At 38.9% G+C, this 20,912-nt stretch overlaps 5 protein-coding genes across 7 annotated transcripts; 3 read left to right on the forward strand and 2 right to left on the reverse strand.

Moving 5' to 3' along the window:
* Positions 2,251–4,275, forward strand: LOC109708445 (auxin-responsive protein IAA4). Of its 2 annotated transcripts, none has more exons than XM_020230192.1 (4): positions 2,251–2,623; positions 3,379–3,542; positions 3,664–3,763; positions 3,871–4,275. In XM_020230192.1, the coding sequence occupies exons 1-4, from the start codon at positions 2,454–2,456 to the stop codon at positions 3,923–3,925; spliced, it is 489 nt and encodes a 162-aa protein (XP_020085781.1). In that variant the 5' UTR covers positions 2,251–2,453; the 3' UTR covers positions 3,926–4,275. The 2 variants fall into 2 exon arrangements, with proteins under 2 accessions (XP_020085781.1, XP_020085780.1); XM_020230191.1 differs by having other exon boundaries at positions 2,253–2,623; positions 3,337–3,542.
* On the forward strand, positions 5,273–9,465 carry LOC109708381 (chromatin structure-remodeling complex protein BSH). 2 transcript variants are annotated; one of them, XM_020230091.1, is made up of 11 exons: positions 5,273–5,433; positions 5,751–5,839; positions 6,140–6,234; positions 6,495–6,566; positions 6,705–6,752; positions 6,835–6,918; positions 7,232–7,270; positions 7,672–7,751; positions 7,919–7,978; positions 8,670–8,765; positions 9,153–9,465. In XM_020230091.1, the coding sequence occupies exons 1-11, from the start codon at positions 5,384–5,386 to the stop codon at positions 9,181–9,183; spliced, it is 744 nt and encodes a 247-aa protein (XP_020085680.1). In that variant the 5' UTR covers positions 5,273–5,383; the 3' UTR covers positions 9,184–9,465. The 2 variants fall into 2 exon arrangements, with proteins under 2 accessions (XP_020085680.1, XP_020085681.1); XM_020230092.1 differs by lacking the exon at positions 9,153–9,465 and having other exon boundaries at positions 8,670–8,769.
* LOC109708595 (chitinase 10-like) lies at positions 10,047–11,457 on the reverse strand. The gene is made up of 3 exons (XM_020230406.1): positions 11,031–11,457; positions 10,608–10,764; positions 10,047–10,485 (listed from the first exon to the last, which is right to left on the reverse strand). Exons 1-3 carry the CDS (start codon positions 11,434–11,436, stop codon positions 10,119–10,121), a joined length of 930 nt encoding a protein of 309 aa, XP_020085995.1. The 5' UTR covers positions 11,437–11,457; the 3' UTR covers positions 10,047–10,118.
* LOC109709420 (agamous-like MADS-box protein AGL80) lies at positions 15,986–16,805 on the forward strand. Its single transcript, XM_020231663.1, has one exon. The coding sequence runs from the start codon at positions 16,002–16,004 to the stop codon at positions 16,803–16,805; it is 804 nt and encodes a 267-aa protein (XP_020087252.1). The 5' UTR covers positions 15,986–16,001.
* Positions 18,490–19,020, reverse strand: LOC109709709. Its single transcript, XM_020232035.1, has 2 exons — positions 18,888–19,020; positions 18,490–18,780 (listed from the first exon to the last, which is right to left on the reverse strand). Exons 1-2 carry the CDS (start codon positions 18,973–18,975, stop codon positions 18,656–18,658), a joined length of 213 nt encoding a protein of 70 aa, XP_020087624.1. The 5' UTR covers positions 18,976–19,020; the 3' UTR covers positions 18,490–18,655.

Consider the following 20,912-nt stretch of genomic DNA (forward strand, 5'->3'; position numbering starts at 1 on the left):
ACCAAAGCTTCTAAAGCATACCCCCTCCCCAGACTTTCTTTATTCCAAAACTCCAAACCCCATGCACACAGCACACTCTGTCTCTTCCTCTTCTCTGGAGTATAACATTAATTGTACTCTTCCTCCTTTCTTTCTACAAAGTCATATGCCATTAAAAATAAAAAAAAGAAAAAAAAAAGAGCCTTTGTTTCTATAAAGCTTCTTGTGTTGGCTCCTTTTTTCCACTTCGTACAAACCATCTTTTCATTTGTTCTAGACTAGCTGATCCGTTTATGGCGGTCCATTTCAACGTCCACAGCCGACTAACTGAATATTATAACTATTTCTAATCCCGTTCTAATCTTTTCTTAATAAGTTTTAGAGGAGCCTGCGTATTAAACATGCAGCATCTCATTTGCACGTGAGAATCGAGCAGTTAGTGTGTCGATAGTTAAGTGCACATGTAGAATATAACAAAATAAAATTTAACTTTACGTACTGAAGTTTAATTTACATCTGTAGTTAGCGATATCTCACTCCTGTAACTTAATTCACTTTCTTAATAAATGAAGCGGATAGTATGCTACATTTCTCTCAAAAAAAAAAAAAAAAAATTTACGTACTGAAGTGTCGCCAGGCTATTGGGCCCTTAGAGACTAATTGACTGTCATAATTGCGGGTGAACTTATTTTGGATGGTTCCTCCGTTGAGGAAAAGTTTTTAACAATAGGGACTTTCTCTTTCCTTTTTTTGTTTATTTTATTTTCTTTTTTTTTTTTTTTTTTTTTTTCGTTCCTCGCATGTGAAGAGTAAAAAAAAAGGGAGAAACAAGATAGCAAAGAAAGGCAGCGGATTGTCTTGTCTGCTCTTTACATAGAATTTGCTTTTCCTACTTATATCTTAATAGGTAAGATTGTTCCTAGTGTTCGATCTTTTTGTGCTAGGCCCCAGAATGGATATTGTAATGTGGCCTTATATAATTAATTCCGCTGAACAAAATGCTAATCCAAACAAAAGCACGGACGGAGGGGGAAAGAGTAGTTGTTGGGTTGTCCACATCACAGGCCCTAAACACTTTTTGTCTTCTCTTTTCTTTATACGCCCTAACTAGCGCATTAATTCGATTCATCTTGATTGACAAGACTAGGCCGGTTGATCTGTGACGCGGTTCGAGCCACAAAAAGTCATTCGGAATTGACGGCGAGATTGGAATCAACGTGTTCCGCTTCAAGATTCAACCGAGTCGGTTTCAATCTCTCTTTCCATCGGAGGGGCTTGTCTTCCAAATTGAATGAGAAGCACCTCTCACGGACGACATTTACTGTGCGAGATGGTTGCCTGGGTCAACATTAGCAGCTAATGTCGCTTCCCCTGGGTCTGCTTAATCAGTAGACAACATGTTATAACTTGTCTCTTGGCCAGCTAAATATAGCTTTCACGCACCACGATATCTACTGTAGCCACTGTAATCTTTGTACCAAAAGTGGGAAATTGCGCACAGTTCCAATCCAAGGTTTCGCTTCAACATCCCCTGCCTATGATTAGACAACCTGATCTTAACCTGATATCTAGGAATGGTAGAAACTTTTGCAATTAAGTTAGAATTAATTGCATCTCCTCAGATAAATTTCCTGTCAGAGGCAGGTAATCTGCTAACAGTCAAGAATTTGATTCCAAACTTTTTTTTAGTGAAAACAAGAGCTTTTTGCAAGATAGAACATATTTCAAATACAATAAATCTAAAGCAGTGTGACCTACTCAATGTTGATTGAATCAATTAATTCTGCCAACTAGATTTACAATTCTTATTGCAGACTAAAAAAATTTCTGTAGCTATTAATCTAGTACATTTTTAAGCATAAATATGTCGGAACAATCGGCCTTTGTGGATGAAAAACTAACTCTTTGCATCAATTACAATATGTACAAAAAAAAAATATTTGGGGTGAGTACTACCCACAAAAGATTTGATGGTAGGCACTATACCGAAATAATCTATACTCAAGTATAACCCATAACCACCCAACATGTTCACTTGCAACGAAAACCTTCACTTATATAAATAAAAAAAGAAAGAAAATAAAAAAAGAGAGAGTTTGGATTCTTCTCCCCACCAATTAGATGGAAAAAGCAAAAGCAAGGGAAGAAAATATAAAAAACAGCATTACGCAACCAACTAAAACCGATTAGCCTAAGCCGGTCTTGAGCTGCCCTTTTGCCACGTGTCCATGAGGCCTACCAAGCAGAGAGTTAAGAACCTGGTTGTCTCTGCAAAGAAGCTGCTTATTCCTCATCCCTCCGCCTCTCTCTTTCATCTCTCAGCCTACCAGCTTAGTATTTCTGCTCTCTCCCACTCCCTATCTTCCATAAGAAACAAGACTGCTGGCAATCTCTCTCTCTCTCTTTCTGTCTCTCTCTGTCTCTGTGTGTGTGTGTGTGTGTGTGTGTGTGTGTGTGTGTGTGTGTGATTTCCAATGGGAGGAAAGGGTGAATCCCCTTCTTCTTCGATAGACAGCAGCAGCCACCCTGTTCTCTCCACAACATCCTCTCTTTCACAGCCAAGAAGAAGAGATTTGAGCACAGATCTTAGGCTAGGACTCAGCCTGTCGTCCTCCTCCCTGCTGGATAGTTCGTCCAATTCGAGGTTTGTGCAGTTAATATGAATTGTCCTTGTTCGATCATCTCCTCCCTCTTTCCCTATGTTGTACATACTCCATTTAGCAACTAATATTTAGATACAAGGATGTCCAAAGTTCATCCATTCTTCTCCATCCCCTCACAATTCTGGAGAGCTGCAAAGCTCTTTCTAACAATTCGATAATTCTTTATGTATATTGACTAATTAAACTCCAGGATGATAGAAATCCACCCTCTATCCTAAAACTTTATCAAACAGGAATTTCACCTTCCGTTTTTGTATTGATTTGATTTGAGTTCCCGATCAAATTCAAATCCAAGACCTATCCACCTGGTGTCTAATCCGTCATATGAGCCATCCTGTTTTGATTTTCAGTATCATGACTTCTGTATTATCTTCTGTTCTATTCCTTTTTTCTTTTTTTTTTCTTTTTAATTCGTGCCGTTGATGATCTCGTATATCTAATATTTTCACTTTCTTTGAATTAAAAAAGTTCTCTTCCATCCATATCGCTCTTTATTTGCTTTTAAAATTTTCCTCGATTTCATAGCTCGCCTTGATCAATTAGAATCCAAGTTCCTCCGCCTTCCCTTCTTCGAAACCCTGCCCCCGGTGCTCCGTACAAAATCGAGTTTTCCGAATTGTCTTTTATCCTTGTCTAAATATTTCCATTTTTCATCAAATTTATATTTTTCTGGGCGTTGGTCATCACACTTTAGGGATCAACGATCTGACTGGCCACCGATCAAACCACTTCTTAGGAGCACGCTCGCGGAGAAGGCAAATCGAGGGCATTCGTCAACATTTTTCGTAAAGGTTTACATGGAGGGCATTCCAATTGGAAGGAAGCTCGATCTATTTGCGCACGGCGGATACGATGACCTTATTGGGACGCTTAGCCGCATGTTTAAAACTACCATTACATGTAAGCACGTCCAAGAAAAAAAAAAAAGAAAAAAGGAACATGGCTGTGCTTTCTGATGTTCCTTTTGATTGAATCATGTTTATTTATACTTATCGGCCATAATTGGACTATTTCAATCCAGATCCTCCTGATATCGACCAAGTAGTCTCCAACAAGAATCACGTGTTGACCTACGAAGACAAGGAAGGAGACTGGATGATGGTTGGAGATGTGCCATGGGAGTATGTCTCCTATAAGCAAGCGCTCGCTCGCTCGCTCGCTCGCTGATCAATTCTTTTCTCTAATGCCTGTTTTTCTTCCGTTTAACTCCTGTCCTTTCTGAAAACAGGCTGTTTTTGACCACTGTGAAGAAACTGAAGATCACCAGAGCTGATCGATGCTAGCTAGTGTTCTTCGTCCGTCTGCCGAGCGCCAGTTTTGTTTGTTATGTCAGTCTGAGAGCTGCGTGAGAAACATACAAGTAGTAGTAGCTGGAGTATAGATAGAATGTACAGCCCATACAGCATGAGAGATCTCGAGATTTTGGTTGTTATTGTCTTTGTTTTGCTTGGTCTATAGCTTGGGGAGTACTGCAAGTTTGTTAGATACTGTCCCATCACTCCCGGTGGGCAATAGAAGGATAAGGTATAAAGCTATTGAAGGTTTCTTTTATGCGACCCAACTTGTTCTTTCTTTTCATTTTTCAATTTCATCTCTGAGGATTTCGTATGGTCCTTCTGAGAATTTAGAGTAACGCAGGGCAATCTTCTTCTTCTTCTTTTTTTTTTCTTTTTTCTTTTTTTTTGCTGTTCGCTATGTGATTATTATTGATGCAATAAACTTTAATTTGCGACCCTTCCAAAGATGGGAAGGACGATCATTACGCAACTCAGTAGGAACCACATAATCTAAGTGCTAGATGATTACTGAGACAGTTCTTTTCAGCAGAGGGAAAAAAATTGAAGCAGCTTTTGATTGCATTTGATCTGCGTATCTCGTAAAAAATTGTAATTATCAACTGATGGATCGATTGCTTCTATTGTAACCACTACTAAATTAATGTTCCAATCTAAAATCTCACTAAGAAACAAAAAAGAAAGGTTCAATCTAACGTGTTCTATATCACTAAAACTATCACGAAATTCTTATCAGGGAAAAAAAAAAAAAACACAATCTGGAAATAACAAACACGTGCAATGCTAAAATCTACTAGCGTGCAGTAAACGATCGAAAGAATAAAAAGAACATAAAGAGTAATGTTATTATTATTATTAACCTTACGAGGCATCAATTCGAGACTCTGCATCAATTCGAGGCATTAATTTATACTACGCAAAGCGTTTGGCTTTTATATATATATATATACATATATATTATTTTCAGAAAAGGGGACCAGAGTTCTGCAGGTTTTACTCGCACAAAATTGAACCAACTGAGATGGGCCCATAGCGGAGCCCATGTCGGACAAACGAGGGAAGAGAATAAATAGATCGGACTACTTGAGATGGCTCCATAAATGAGATCATGTACGACAAGTTTTTAATTATTAATCGAGAATGGGCCCAATCATAGGCCCGTCCTTTGCTACAGAGTGGGTCAGGAGAGAAGCCGAAAAAGGGACGGTTCGTCACTAACCCAACCAAACGAGGCCAAGGCCCAATCCTATCTGGAAAAGGGCCGGGCTTGGGGACTCATTGAGTCGGGCCAATTAATTGAATTCTCCGCAATTAAAGATTTAAAGGTCCCGTCCCATCCCGTGTTGGGGTTTGAAAGGAAGAAGATCGGAAGAGCGACTCGGCGAAGTAAGAAGGGTTTAACAACCAACAGAACGACCGGGGATTTGCAGGAAAGAGGAGGGAGGCATGAGATCGCTGACGCTGTGGTCTTCCAAAGCCCCCATCAAGTTTAGAATGTGAGCTCTCCCCATCTCTGTTCCCATATCTCTTCCATGATCTATATATAAGCTCTCACCTCACCACCTCTCTTTCCTCCTTCCTCTAGGGTTTGCTTTCCTTCTCTCTCTCTCTCTCTCTCTCTCTCTCTCTCTCTCCCTTCTTTTGGTTGGTTGGGCGGTCGGAAAACGAGGGTTTTACGCCATGTATTTGTTTCGATTTTGGCCTGTTGGCTACTAATTTCTCGTCATCTGTATTGCTAATTAACTGTTGAAAATCGATACCGTTGCATTATTATCCTAGAAATGAGAAGCAGTTGTTGATATCTTTGTGCTAGGCCTACCGCGGAAAATCTTATTCCTATACGTTTGGATATCGAAGTTGACGGTCAGCGGTACAAAGATGCTTTCGTGTGGAATCCTGATGGTATGAAGTATTGATTAGTCAGTATGAACTTTCCAGTGCATGTTTTCTTGTGCGAAATTTGTACCTCAGCGAAGGCAATTTCAATGATTTTACTTCCATTCGGCTATCGGAGATTTACTAGCTTACTGTTCTTCTCCGACAATCTGCTTTAGAGACTATATTTATTTTTTTGCCATGCTGATCAGGCCGGTCCCCGTATTTAATTTGCATGCCTTCTTCTGTTCTCTATCATCTGCTGCCTTGGGTGGCCATTTGATTTGCTGCATATTTAAATCTGTCATCATGCTGTTTCTTTCTAAGATCCTGATTCAGAAGTGATCAATTTCGCGAAAAGGACTGTGAAGGATCTAAAGCTGCCTCCGACCTTTGTGACGCAGATTGTACAGTCAGTCCAAGTATGTGCATTACATCTCTATTCAGTCCCTTTTCTTCTGTCCTTTAATTGGTTCACTTTCGCCCTATTTTTCTGTGGGTGGTTTCTTGTATGATCTTTGATATAGTTGGAATAACTAGATGCAATTATCTGGCGATGAGAAATGCAAGTTAATTTGCTTGCTACTTTATTCTCTGCTTTCGTACTTCGGTTCGTCGAGCGGTACTCGTTTCATTAGTTGTTTTATATCTAATACCTTCTTTGGGTTTCCTTTTGTGAAAGGCTCAACTGGCAGAGTTTCGTTCTTTTGAAGGACAAGATATGCATGTTAAGGAGAAGATAGTGCCGCTTAAGGTTTATTCTCTAGTCATTATTACTATTATTATCACTTTTCATTATCTCATTGATAATTTCTTGCTCACGGTTGCCTTGAAAGAATGGAACTACATTGCATCCAGTATAATGGTGACAACAACTGTTTCCGTGTTGCAGATTGACCTAAGAGTTAATAATACTGTAGTGAGAGATCAATTCCTATGGGTATGCATAACTTCCTCAAATTTCCATAATATGACCGGACTACTTGTGTTCTCTATCAGTCATAATGTTCTCTGGATCTCAGGACGTAAGCAACTTTGAAAGCGATCCTGAAGAATTTGCGAGGACCTTATGCAAGGATTTGAATATTGGAGATCCTGAAGTTGGGGTAAGCAAATTTATCTTTTACAGAAAACAACCTGACCTAAATTCCTTTTACATCTCCGCAGCACACTTTCCAGTAAACAAAAAATTAATAATCGTTTTTTTTTTTAAGAATATTTCCTTGGACGTCTTCTGTACGTCCGAGTAAAATAGATTTCCCTTGTTACGACTTTTGTAAATGCAGAAATAGAGGTGGGTCTCGCCAACAAGAAAGAAGATTAATTGTCCACTTTATATTCAGTGATAATTCTTTTTTGAAAAATGCATTATACTTCATGCTTTTGGATATTTACTAACTTAATGATCAACATGTACAGCCCGCAATTGCCGTGGCCATCCGGGAGCAACTTTATGAGGTTGGGAATTTTTCCCTTTACTGAGCCCATTAAATCTTTGAGTGTTCTCTCTCTACGATCATCTACTGATTTTGGCATTTTATATGCTTGCTAATAAGTATTTTGGCTCAAATACTATTGACTTGGCATATTTATTCTCAATAATAGCCTGTTATCACTTTTTAATGCCAGGTTTTGCTGTTATAAAGTTAATACGGCTGTATGGCTAGCGTGATGTCCAACTCTACTATCATGATTTTGCTATGATATAGTAATTCCTGTTGTTACAGAAGATTGCATGTGTGTATATTGTATACGTTCATGTTTAGATCATTGAAATCAGCATGTGCTGTTTTTGGCAGAATTGCGGCCTAATTTAAGAGATTAACAGTCTAGCCTTCGCTTTCGCTCTTCTTTTGCAGATAGCAACTCAAAGTGTTTCCTCTCTAAGAGAAGCCAGAGCGGGGAAAAAAGGTCGCCGAGGAGCAGATACTTTTAATAGGTCTGTTTCTGCACTAATGTTATTCCTGTCTGTCTTTCTGCTTTCCATGGAATGTGCAATCTGATCTACTTACGATGATTTTCTAGCGGCACAAGCTCCAACGATATTGCTTATTTTGTTGGTATTCTATGCAAAATTAAAATGATTGATTATATTTTCTGCTGCAGACCGGGCAACAGTGCCTTGGACTTGGTGAAGTATTTTGGCAGCAAAGGGAGTGTCATTCGGTAAGATAAATCCTCCAAAACTTCCTACTCGGTCATTTACAGCAATGTGTAATCCAGTATTCATAGTGTATTATCCGAACTCAGACTGAATGTAGTTGTAATTTTGGAGGTGGTATAAAGAAGCTGAATGATCATGTAGGCGCAGGCTAAGAAGTAAAACCCAAGTGATCCTTTACTGTGCCTTGTAACATACCTTTTTCAGTAATTTGTCTTCCATAACACCGACAGTATCCTGCATTCGCTATCGACCCTGTTGACCAGCAGATAATATATTTTTGAAGAAAACCATTATGCTCAGGCTCAGTTAGATAGAGAATGAAGAACATAACAAACTTCATCAGTAATCAAGGACATCAATATATCATGGCCATTGCAACTTGTTAGTAGAGGAAGATTGGCAAACTAGTAAGAAATAGCTTTTAGTATAAGCAGTATAAGTCGAGTCAGCAGAATCTTCCAAAATTTAAAAATTAAGCTTTGTGTTCGAAAATTGTCAGGGTGAGATACAGAGTGCACATATCTGTGTACTTCTCAATGCTGCCTGTGCCTGAATTTTCATGTACGGGGAGAAACAAGTAGATTGAATTGTATATTACAGTTCAGTAGAATAAAGTGCTTAACATTCTATAAGAATTCGTAAAGCTTCATCTAGAATGAATCGTATTTTATAGTATTCTGTTATTTCAACCAGAAAAAGGAAGGACTGGTATTTGTATGAGCCGATTGTTGATATCTTATCAAATGAAGAAGTTGGCGCTCTTGATGCAAGGGAGGAGCTGAATGCTCGGTGAGTCTACTGATACTTAACGTTATATTTGGATATATTTGGAGTGTGCATCGGGAGAAATTTATTATTTTGATTTGCAACTAGGACTAGAACATAACTGCAGGAAGTGGCAGTGGATTATCTTAGTAAGTAATTTTATATGGCCCATATAATAGAAGGGAACCATTGTCTTAAAGAACCGCAAGCTAACGATTGTTATAAATCCTCTTCTGGTCTCCTTCCCTTTTGGCCATTTCTGCACTCTCTCCTCTTCTGGTCTCCTTCCCTTTCGGCCATTTCTGCACTCTCTCACATGAAAAGTGCCCTCACTATATTGGGGGATATTTACATCGGAGGAAAGATTAAGATAAGATGTCGTTACTTGTACTGATATTTTGCTCTCTTTAGGTTGAAGCGAAAGTTGGACGAGAAAGAGTAGAGCTGTCGAACTTGATAGCTCCATGGGCCATGGCTGAAGTGCAGCCGAATATCACGGTGTGTCAACAATAGATTTTGTTTTATTTTTCAGCAGGCGTGACAGAATCTCTCGCCCTCTCTCTGGGGAACAATTGCCTTTGTGGCCTTAACTGAAGTTCTATTTGTCGAATATGTAATATAATTTCGTATTGTAAAAGGTAATTTTGTGCTGTAAGTGCAATTCTTTCCAGAAGGTGGAAACGTTGGGAATTATATGAGCACACTCCAGTTCAAGAAACCCTTAGTTACCGTCTACTTATTAACTCTGCTTTAGCACCAAAATGAAACGCATGAACTTTTCATAATGAGTGGGTTGATGCTAATTTTTTACTGCTTGGCCTAGGCCTGATCACGCATGTTCAGAGTCAAAAATGATTCCCTATTTCCACATATTTCGTGAACTTTCTCCAAATTTGCTGTTTTAAGTGATGCAGACTCATGAAGAATAATTTAGTTGTCTCTTTTCTCTCTAAAGGATAATGAGTTATGGAGTAGGGCTACTGTGCTATTAGAAGTACAGCAGTCCTTGTGCTCCTAAGTTTTTAACCGCCCATCAAATTTGATGGGCGGTTAGGGTGAAAAAGAGAAGAGAAATTGAAGAGAAATTCAAAGAGAAGAGAAATTGAGAAACCCAATTTCTCTTCAATTTCTCTTTTCTCTTTTATCCTAACCACCCATCAAATTTGATGGTCGGTTAAGAACTTAGGAGCATAAGGGCTGCTGTGCTCCTAATAGCACAGTAGTCCTACTCATGAGTTATGATGCAGCGCTACTACCATGGAATGAAAGAGAAAGAAACAACTAATTCAAGCATAGAAGGGATGATGGAGGGAGGCGATTCTTTTTCATTCGCTTGTATTATATAGAAATGTAAAGGCACACAACTGATTTATTTATTTAGTAATGCTTCTGGTAAGCACAATCTAGGTTGGGGCCTACGTCCACGCCGAGTATCTGGGCGTATCGCTTGTAGTACCCGATCCGGTCATTGACCCGGCTATCATTGGGGATCCCGCACTCGAGCCCGCCGTTGACGATGTTGGTGACCAGCCCGAACCCGGCGGTGCGGTTCGCCTGGATGTCCGCAGGGGTGGGCCTGAACCGCCCCACCATGACGTCGTGGCACGACGGCTTGGGCTTCCGCGGGGTCATCCAGAACCAGATCGCGGTCTTGAACGCGATGACCGAGTTGTTCGCCACCACCTCCGGGTTCTTCAGCCCATCAAAGCCTAAGGCCCGACCCGCCGGCCCGTAGTTGAAGTTCCTGCACGCAGCGCCAGCGCCAGTCATTCATTCCAGTATTCCGTTGTTGTTGATCATTAATTATATGCAACTTGTAAATGTAAATTGTGTTTGGGAAGACGATTGAGCACGAGTTTTATGTACCAGGAGAGTTGGATGGGCCCTCGACCGAAGTAGGACTTGCCCGGGTAGCAGGGCCACTTTTTGTCGGTGGAGTCGCAGTAGTTGCTCTGCGGATTCACCTCCTCCTTGTAGCAGAGACCCCACGCGTATGGTCCATCCGGCGCAGTCGCCCACCCTCCTGTACGTAATTCCAATATTAGCTCGCTCGCTCGCGCGCGTCTGAATAACCTCAACTCTCTTCTTCTAGTTATTACCTTCCTCGCGTTCCCATGTTAAAATTAATTACATCCATTTTTCAAGTGTCGGGAGATCGATATTAGCTTATTATTCAGGTGAAAACATTAATTGTTCTCTAGCTAGCATGCATTAGAAGTTTTTTGGGGAGAATTAATGTTGACACACGCATGGAGTCTGGAGATCGATAGCAAACAATATATACCATACCGGTGGTCTCGTGAGAGATCTGCCCAAAGAATGCAGCGATCTCACGCTTGCGAGTATCCAAGTCGCCGGTGTTGCCAAACTTTGGGAAGCAATGAGTAGCCTGAATGAAGGAGGAGTAGTTGTAGAATCCCCTTGCGGGACACGCGCTGTCATCTTTGTGGAGAAAGAGCGAATTGAAGAGCTCCTCGGACACTATCGATGAGACGCCCGGGTAGCCATAAGAACCGTAACGAGCCTCCGCCAAGGAGGGAAACGGAGACCGTGAGAAGGAGATTAAGAGTACCAGGAGAAGGAAGAAGAGACGAGATGGCCTAAAGAAGATTAATGCTGTGGGAGTGGTAAGAGAAGAAGAGGCCATGGCTACATGCAAGTAATTAATGGCTTCAATATGTGAGGTGCATGGCATACAAGTGCATATGGTTGTGGATGTTCATAAACATATATATATATATATATATATATATATATATATATATATATATATATATATATATATAATATATACACACAAACATACACAAGTTATGTGCCGATCAATCACTTAATTTGTACGTATGTGTTCATACCACATACTTTGCATTTGTTCTGCTGGGGCTCATAAACAAACCAAAGTAAGTTTTAAAGTGGGTCAAAGCGTGGACCGGTTTAAATTTGGTGGGGTTGACTGCTTCAAAGAGTCTAGATTAGTATAAGATTGAGTGCGGTGGGCGCGACCCCATCCGCGCGCACTCACCGTAATGGGCAACTCCAATAATTGACGGCCACTGATCATGCGGGAGAAGCCGACGAAGATCTGTGAGATCATGTGCAGGGTCCAAAAATGAGTTTAGGCATCTCGATCTGCCATATGGCTAAGCCATTATCTTATAATAAGGAACTCGTGGGAATGAATGATCTCCTTGATCACCGAATTGGCGCCATAAGTTCCAAAAAGATTTGCCGCAATATTGCATACGATCGATATCTTTTCTAATAATTTATACGCACCGGATTACTGTACTAAATAGATCGCTAGAATATTACATTTCATTCCATTCATGGAAGGAATACGATTTATTTAATTAAGCGGAGCTTAATGTCAATGTTACTTTAGAAATTAATCACTTCAATATTTGAACAAGTCCTAGCTGGACAAGATATACACCTAGACAAGATATATATACATCTATCATTATTATTATTATTATATATTATTACTGAGATATATATGCTCAATAGTCATGGTCAAAGTTAGAGAAAAATCATGAATAGAAGATATATAAGAAAAAAGAAAACTGATTATTAGACCTTGGCCTGATGTAGTTTGGAACGGCGTCTTCGTTGGTGTCTCGGTCGTGAATTAACTTGTGGAACCTCAATTAATTAGACGGTCATATATATATATATATATATGTTTTTTTATAGTTCTAGTGCTAGCAAAGTCCATCTGATCCACGACATATATATTGGTTGAACAGTACCATAACTTAAATCAGTGTGCTCGCCGGCTGTATTTGTGCGTAATTAATTAGATGATATATATCATCAATAGATAGTGATATTATTATAATATTACTAATGGAATTTTGTTGGGTGCATCATGTTGATGATAACGACAAACCAAATGATGACTATATGCTCGGTAGTTTTAAGTGATGGAGCTTTCTTAATTATCAGTGGCCATATATATATATATATATATATATATATATATATATATGATATATATAGAGTTAGGCTATATACATGCATATATTAATATGTGTGTGTTGGACATGTCGATAGAGTGCACTGTCTCCTTTGGTCAGCAGACGGGGCTGGCTAGCATCACTGCCTCTTCTTCTTCTTTACTGCTTGTAATTGATTTATAATTGGATTAGAATAAACATTTAAATCTATTGAAGATGAATTAATATGAATTTAAATATTAACTATTAGAAGATAAATCCTAATTAAAGTAGGATTGGAATATGATATAGAGGGTGCATTATATAAGTATCATTGTGGGTTGTAGTCTAGGGAAGTACAGCGAGAGAGAGCTTTTTATGGTGATGATCTTACTATGAGAAAGCTTAGGCCAAGTTAGGTGCACCTAGTGCATGAGTGCACTAAAAGTGAACTCTTCTTTTAGTTTATAGAAAATGAGAGAAAGATAGAAGAGATTTTGAAAGAAGGCTCAAATTAAAACTATTCTAAACAGAAGAGGAGTACTTAGGTATAATTTTTTCTTATTTAAATAAATTTTATTTTACCTATATATTTTATGTTTGATTTTTTTTTTCTTTTGTGATTTTATCAGTTTTTACTGAGAGTACGGATTTATGGTAAAAATTCAAATTGACGCATCCGTTGTGAAATTTCAATAAACAATATCTAATTTATAGTAGTCGGTATTATAGCGGGTTGTAAAATCTCAAAATTTGACATTACGACGGATACCAGATTCCCAACACTAAGATCCGTACATGCCCTTGAACCTTTTAATTAATCTGAGCTAGCTATATATGTATGTGATAATTTTGTTTTTAAGATTAAAAACCCCATGCATATATAGACACAAATAGAGAGAGAGAGAAGAACAATGTCCGTATAATTTAGGAACAATTTATACATAGCTTCACTTTCCAGAACCCCGAAAAAGGCTTTTAATTAAGTACTTTGAAAGTAATTGAAATAATAATATATAATTTATTTATTGTTTAATTGTTCTCGATCGTACACAACGAGAAAGACGGTGAAGGCACCGCCGTGCATGGTTCAATTGAAGAAAAGTTCAACAGGTTAATTAGCTAGCTAGGGAATTTAGGAAAGAAAAACTTTGAAAAGTCAAAGCTCTTTAATTTACGAAATGATAGCAAGTCAAAAGCGCTGGTCAAATATTAACACAAGTCAATTAAGTTGCGTTTCTAGATTTTTTTTTTTTTTTCCTTTTTCTCCAACATGTGCATCACACTTTTAGTTGAGACTTTAATTAATTGTATAATATTCTAACAAAATGATTGAGGATGGAGAAGAGGGTGTACGTGCACTATTTTCCTTTTCTTTTCTTTTTTATAGTGTGCTAGCTTTGACCGAAAAATGCTGTGATTGTGGAACGGTCCATCTAATACCTTAACATCCAATATAATCTTACAATTAAACTCTCTAGGTAGACAACTAACACATTCATGACTTCGCAAATCCAATTCCGTGCATCTCTATCTAGCACTCGGTCGCTTGCTCTGAGATTCGCGCAAATGCATTACATCAACCAAGGCCTATATATATATATATATATATATATATATATATATATATAAAGCACAAATTAACATCATCAAGTCGTGCTTATATAAGTGCATCGTTTTGAATTGGTTTGGCAATATGGAATCCGGTCAAGAATCATGATTAGAGGAAACATGCGATGACAAATATGGAAAGATGATTAAGTAAATATACAATTAAGGGCCATTAAGGTATCTCCTCTAAACGGAGATTCTTCCAAATTACGCCTTTGGTGATTTAGCTTTGGCGTAAAATTAATATCATTATAATGAGAATTTTCTATAGCAATCAATTGTCATATATACACAGCACTGAAGGTGTTATTTTATTTTGAGGACTAACTACTAAAATGTCCTGTTAATTATCAGTGGAAGTTTTCAATTTTTATTTATTTATTTTTAATGCATTTCGAACACAAGATCTTTACCATCCTACTGAATGAATCCATTAAGAATGCACTGAATTTTAGTATTTTTTTATTTTTAATTTTTTTAATTAAGAATTAGGTACTAATTTTAAAAGTGTAATAGTATGCATGTATAATTTTTTAATCATTTTTGTGAGAAAAGAGTGGACCGTGCTGGGCTAGCGTTGTATTTTTACAGACACCGAGTTTGAGTCCAAAGTCCAAACTTGTAGGATCGATTTGTTTGGGTCTATATTTGGAAGATCGCACTTAATTAGCCCAATAAAGTGGCTGGACCTAATCCGTAAAAACCAAACCAATTGGCCTAGGCCCTGCCCTGTCAGATTTTTTTTTTTTTTTTTTTTGAGAGATAGATAGCACTCTACCCGTTTTATTTATTTTATTTAGAAAATAAAATAAACTTAGCTGGAAATATGAATCGACTAGGATTCAAGCTTGGGACCTCGGGTACAAATCGTCAAATCTTTTGCCACTTGCTCTAGGGACGGTCGGTCTGACCGGCAAATATTGCAACTAAGTTAAGAACGACTAGTAAGTAAAATTAACTTGACCTGTTATTTTTGGGTTGACATTGCATTTTTTGTGCATTATCATGAACAAAAAGTGTCTGTTCAGCTCAACAATGATGATGACTTACGTTCGAGACAATCGAGTTGGAAATTTAGTAGGCAACCTTTTCCCACGGTGGAATAATTTATATTATTATATATGTCCGAGTAAATTAATGTCGAACACAGCTACTCAAGTGCATGCTAATACGTCGGTACATGCATGTACATGTATGCGACTAGGTAATTAACTTGTTCTTAACCAGTTGTTTTTTATCATTCCATAAAAAAGATATATTATAAATATTAAATAATAGCCCTTAAACTTTGTACAGCAAGCGAGATTAATTGTACGTAAGAGAGAGAGAGAGAGGGGGAATCCTAATGAATTAATTAATTAAGAGGATGTGGATTGTCCCATAATTATCTCCGTCAAAGCACACGAAGGAGTGAGTGTAAAATCATCAAGAATCATCCCACTCAGGATTTCTTACCTTATTGTACGATTATCTCGAATCCAATCTCCTCTAATTATTACACCAAATCCCCTCCCATTAATCGTCATCAATTATTTATTTAATTTAATATTTAATAATAATTACACCACCTCTCTCTCTCTCTCCCTCTCTATCCTTTGTTATTGTTACTTAATTAATTAATTTCCGGCTCTCCTCTATATAAAGTGCGTTTCCTTCCCGCTCCATTTGCTACAATTGCAGGCAAGAGGCAGGCGACAGCATAGGGTATACTTTGATGGCCAGGAAAAAGGTGAACTTGGCATGGATCTCGAACGACTCGACGCGGCGGGCGACGTTCAAGAAGCGGCGCAAGGGGCTGATGAAGAAGGCTAGCGAACTGGCGACGCTGTGCGACGTGCGGGCGTGCGTGGTGGTGTATGCGCCCGGGGAGGCGCAGGCGGAGGTGTGGCCGTCGCCCGCGGAGGCTGCGCGCGTGCTGGCGCGCTTCAAGAGCATGCCCGAGATGGAGCAGTGCAAGAAGATGATGAATCAGGAGGGCTTCCTGCGCCAGCGCGTCGCCAAGGCCCAGGAGCAGCTCCGCAAGCAGGAGCGCGAGAACCGCGAGCTCGAGACCACCCTCCTCATGTACGATGGCCTTAACTCCGTTGCCGAAGGCGCAGGCGCAGGCGCGGTTGGCCGGCTGCGTGACCTGGGCATCGAGGACGCCACCAGCCTCGCCTGGATGGTTGAGATGAAGGCCAAGGCCGTGCAGGAGCGCATCGATATCCTAAAAGCCCAGATGCATCACGCCCCTTCTGCCGCTGCCGGGGCCGCTACCTCCTCCTCCTCGCACGCTGCCGCGGCAATCCAACAGCACCAAGGACCGACCGACGCGCTGGTCACGAAGGATAAGACGCCGCTCGAGGCCGCCATGGAGGCACTGCAGCGGCAGAACTGGTTCATGGAGGTGATGAACCCTAGTATCGACAATAACGTTCTCTTCGGCGGCGTCAGTGGGCCGGCAGAAGAGATGATGTTGATGCAGCCCTACATTGAGACCACAATGCCGTGGCTCGATCCCTACTTTCCTCTTAACTGATCATGATCTCTCTATCCTCGCATGCAAAAAATTATACATCGATCGATCTGTGATGGAATTTATAATTAAGGATATATTAGTAGTTCTTTTTCCTTCCCCGGCCCTACGTCGATCTTACGTCTTAGTTTTCCTTTTACTTAGTCGCAGAATAAGTCTAGAGTTAATTAGAGGGTTCGCCTGCTGATGATGAGAATGCATGCGTTAGGCCAGCGCGTGTTGCTTATAACCTAGCCGTGTATGTAAATAAAGAGAATGCATTAATGCTTACAAATTTTAATTCTCGTGATTACTATTTTTTATGTTGCATGCATGGTTACGGGCGCACGCACATACAAAAGAAAAAACAAAAAACAAAAAACAAAAAAACATAACTCGTTGTTACTTGCGTCTCTAATCTTGCATTCATTTGTCTCTCAATTTTTAGGATAAGAGTTAATCGGATAAATTAACGCTGCATATGTACTATATATCCTTCGTAATTTATTAATGTTATGAAAATGTGAATGCTCTGTACATTGGGTGCAAATTAATTGAGTAATGAAATGGCACCTATATCATTTATTAATTAAAGTATGTATGACGGAAAAAAGGTTGGAGTTAATTATTCCTGTTAATATATATAGGGAAGGGATTTAATTGTTGGTCTAGTTGTTACTAGTTATTCATCTGTCTTTCTCTCTTGCCACGGAAAGAGAGATATATATACAGCTGTGATATTCCTATTGTGCGTGTTTGCGATAATATGGTCTCTAACAAAATTAATTAGCAAGCATTGATGTATATGGTTATCAGGAGGAAGCTAGAGCCTGCCTGAAGAAATAAGACGTCTCTAATAATTAAAAGTTTCGTAAAGGGTCTTTATTACTATTATACATGTGGATAAAGTTAAAGAGCTGGCATTTTTTTTTTTTTCTCTTTTTTGAGAGAAAGATAGCATGTTATCCGTGAATTCGAACTTGGAATCTCAGGTATTAATTACCAAACTCTTTGCTTGCGCCAGAGATGGTCGGTGAAGAGCTGGCTAATTAAAAGCTGGATAAAATTAGTATTCCATTGTTTAACCGCCAAGAAAATGTTTTCCATTTTTCTTGCACTTGGTAGGAACACTGTCGACGTTACCCGGCAGGCTTTCGCGTTGTATGTCCAGCTCGATCTACTCCGTCATTACCACATTCATTCATAGCATATCGTTCTTGCCGGCGTACGTACAGAAGTGAACACAAGATCGCATTAGGAATTTCCAGAAATGAACTAATTAATTAAATGGTAGTTGTCTGCTGAAACATTGCTTACTGGAGTCTGCTGAAAATTAAGTGAGACATCTGCACGTACTTAATGACATTAATTTGAACAATTAGGATTCAGGAAAGAATAGCAATACATTCAACCCGCTTAATTAAGTATATATTCAATCATCTATTAAGTGTCGCCTAATAAAAATTTGTCCCTTTAATTTATTGTCCTTTATTTTTGGAAGAAGCTAACTACGTACTCCATTTTTCTTAAGAAAAAGAAAACAAAAAAAGGGATGATCGAAGATGTTCAAGGGTATTCATTTTGATTAAAAGGTGTGGAAAATATCATTGCATGTCTTGAACATTGGCCGTCTCATAAGGTTTCACGGGAAAAGAAATTTCCTCTCATAAACCTCAATAAATATTTGCTAAACATCCTCTGAATTCGCTGAGACAAAAAACTTACAACTAGCATAAATGGGCATATTTACATCAACATGTACATGCTATGCTCACGAGGAAATTTTTTTTTTTTTAAAAAGGGAAAACAGAAAAAAAAAAAAAGAGAAAAATATATAGCTTAATTCGATCGGGGTGTCCGTCACGCACGCCACCTCACGAGCTTGATTTCTGATCTAGGAGCCTCGATTTATCAAGGATGGACCACAGCACATGGACATCCTCGTACGAGCACGCCATCACCTCGCCATGAAGCTTCAACCTTTGGTGATCGTGCACCGCTGCAGGAAATCGATTGAGAGTGCATGCTAATATTTAGTTCAATTTTCGGTCGTTCGGTTTTCTTAAAGGTACATGAATCTAACAGGAAGAAATCAATGATACGTACCGGTTTGCGACTTCTTCTCTCTCGGATGGCTGAATATAGCGCGAGCTTTTCGGAACGGAAAGGCGATGGTGCGCACCCAAGAGCCCATGAGCTAGCTAGCTCTATAGTACTATGAAGTTAAAATTTTAATAAGTGTTTGATGTTTAAGTACTACAACAATGTTCCTTTATGTTTCTATATATATACACACAAACACATGCGCGTGGGGCGTTGGAGAGAGGGCTTAGACAAGTTAGTTAGTTGAGGAGTACTGCAGGGAGAGGAACATAAAGGAGGCAAGATCCGAGAGACGAGGTCTGAGCTTGATCGAACGGGCACATGCGTCACCATTATTCGTATTCCCCCAAAGTGGTCTCCAACACAATCAAAATGCTTCTTGTCCTCTACCTGCGCCTCCTTAATTTGTTTTCCCTGCCTGGCTATTGCTAATTAAATCATTATTACATATTAATTTGCACCCATGTCGATTGATACCGTAGGCCTTTGTTGTCAGTTTATTTATCTGTTTAACTAGTTTACGCAGCTATTTTGAGGCCGCCTGCACCATGATATTTTTGAATGCGAAAAAGAAAGGATGAGACCGACTGTTTCTAGAGTAAGCGACAAAGGACTTGGTGGTTGGTATCCGAGATCCAAGTTCAAATTCTAGTCAATTCACATTTTCAGCTAAGTTTTATTTTTAAATGAAAGAAACAAAGCGGATAGCGTGCTACCTATCTCTCTCTCTCTCTCAAAAAAAAAAAAAAATTTATTTTTTCTACTTGACTTTAAAAGTAAAAAAAGTAAAAAGAAAAAAGAAAAGGTAAAAAAAAAAAAAAAAAAAAAAAAGGTGAGATTTTTACTTGGCTACAAATAAAAGTTTCGATGCACTTGTCCTTTACGTACGTGTAAACGTCTAGGCTGGAGGGCTGCAAAAATTTAATTTTCTCGTCATGATGTGATTAATATTATTAAGGTCAAATTAAAGAGACATGCATGAGGTCGTGCGCCCCTCTTATTGGTCCATGGAAAATATTTTATTTAGGAATGATTAATTGCACCTAGTTTTATGTTTTTCTAAAAGTAAAATATGCTCGTCCACGTGTGTGTTCTTGTCACGTCGAGATTCCTAACAATCCGTACTCCCAAAAAGCGATCCTCAATTCTCAGATTCGTACCGCAAATTGCTGCTTAAATAGAAATTGCTTAGCAGCTGCATGCATCTCCGATAAATTTGATATTTTTCTTTTTTTGTTCTCTTTTAAGGGGGGGTCAATGCTCCATCGTATCTGTTTAATTACCATGTCCGTCCATTTAATGCCCTATTTGGAAATGTCAAATCTCCGACTAATTGAAAGATTAGTTTTCTTGAATTTGACACTTGGATTAGTTTGAAAAGATTTTCGTCGATTTGAAATGATTTGATAAGACTTCTCATGATAAGCCCAACCATGATGCCACTAGGAACCCGGCTACTGTGGCAAGTGGAGATCTTGGGCTTTGGACCACCCTAATGCGAAATCCCGACCCGATCCAATGTTTGTTAGGCCGGGCCGGGCCGGGCCGGATCTCATCGAGTATGGGCTCTCTTTAATATACGCTACGATTCTCAGTCCTCAATATTTTAAGATTGAGGACGGCCCATGTACCAGGTCCCTTAGCATTTTTGTTCTAGGTCCAGATCTATGGAACATAGTAGCAAATACTAGCTATGCAAATATTCAGAAAATTTTATTAAATATATATATTACAACTCTTATAGAATATGCGACTGCATATATTTTATGCCTGGCAAACACGTATTGTCGTATTGAGAGGTAGGAGGGATTTAATTAATTAGGTGATAAACGGTGCAATTTAACCAACCCTTTTTTAATGACGCGAATGTATCGCGGATTGGTGTTGTATGTAGAGAAACAATATATATTAATTGTGTTGAATATTTATGACGCCATACAACTGAGAAGATTCACATCACAAAGATATAGAATGCCCCACGTACGTACCTTGTGTTTGATCTAGCTATATATATATATATATATATAT

Source organism: Ananas comosus, linkage group 4 (assembly GCF_001540865.1).
Source record: "Ananas comosus cultivar F153 linkage group 4, ASM154086v1, whole genome shotgun sequence".
NCBI classification, from domain to species: Eukaryota; Viridiplantae; Streptophyta; class Magnoliopsida; order Poales; family Bromeliaceae; genus Ananas; species Ananas comosus.

Bases quoted from the DNA above. Each gene is read 5' to 3' on its own strand.
- LOC109709420 (XM_020231663.1), top strand. From the start codon at position 16,002: ATGGCCAGGAAAAAGGTGAACTTGGCATGGATCTCGAACGACTCGACG.
- LOC109708445 (XM_020230191.1), top strand. From the start codon at position 2,454: ATGGGAGGAAAGGGTGAATCCCCTTCTTCTTCGATAGACAGCAGCAGC. The intron at 2,624-3,336 runs GTTTGTGCAGTT...ATCACACTTTAG, and splicing joins GATAGTTCGTCCAATTCGAG to GGATCAACGATCTGACTGGC. The intron at 3,543-3,663 runs GTAAGCACGTCC...ATTTCAATCCAG, and splicing joins GTTTAAAACTACCATTACAT to ATCCTCCTGATATCGACCAA.
- LOC109708595 (XM_020230406.1), bottom strand. From the start codon at position 11,436: ATGCCATGCACCTCACATATTGAAGCCATTAATTACTTGCATGTAGCC. The intron at 10,765-11,030 runs GTATGGTATATA...AATTACGTACAG, and splicing joins GATCTCTCACGAGACCACCG to GAGGGTGGGCGACTGCGCCG. The intron at 10,486-10,607 runs GTACATAAAACT...CGCTGCGTGCAG, and splicing joins GGGCCCATCCAACTCTCCTG to GAACTTCAACTACGGGCCGG.
- LOC109708381 (XM_020230091.1), top strand. From the start codon at position 5,384: ATGAGATCGCTGACGCTGTGGTCTTCCAAAGCCCCCATCAAGTTTAGA. The intron at 7,271-7,671 runs GTTGGGAATTTT...CTTCTTTTGCAG, and splicing joins TCCGGGAGCAACTTTATGAG to ATAGCAACTCAAAGTGTTTC. The intron at 8,766-9,152 runs GTGAGTCTACTG...TGCTCTCTTTAG, and splicing joins AGGGAGGAGCTGAATGCTCG to GTTGAAGCGAAAGTTGGACG.
- LOC109709709 (XM_020232035.1), bottom strand. From the start codon at position 18,975: ATGGGCTCTTGGGTGCGCACCATCGCCTTTCCGTTCCGAAAAGCTCGC. The intron at 18,781-18,887 runs GTACGTATCATT...GATTTCCTGCAG, and splicing joins AGAGAAGAAGTCGCAAACCG to CGGTGCACGATCACCAAAGG.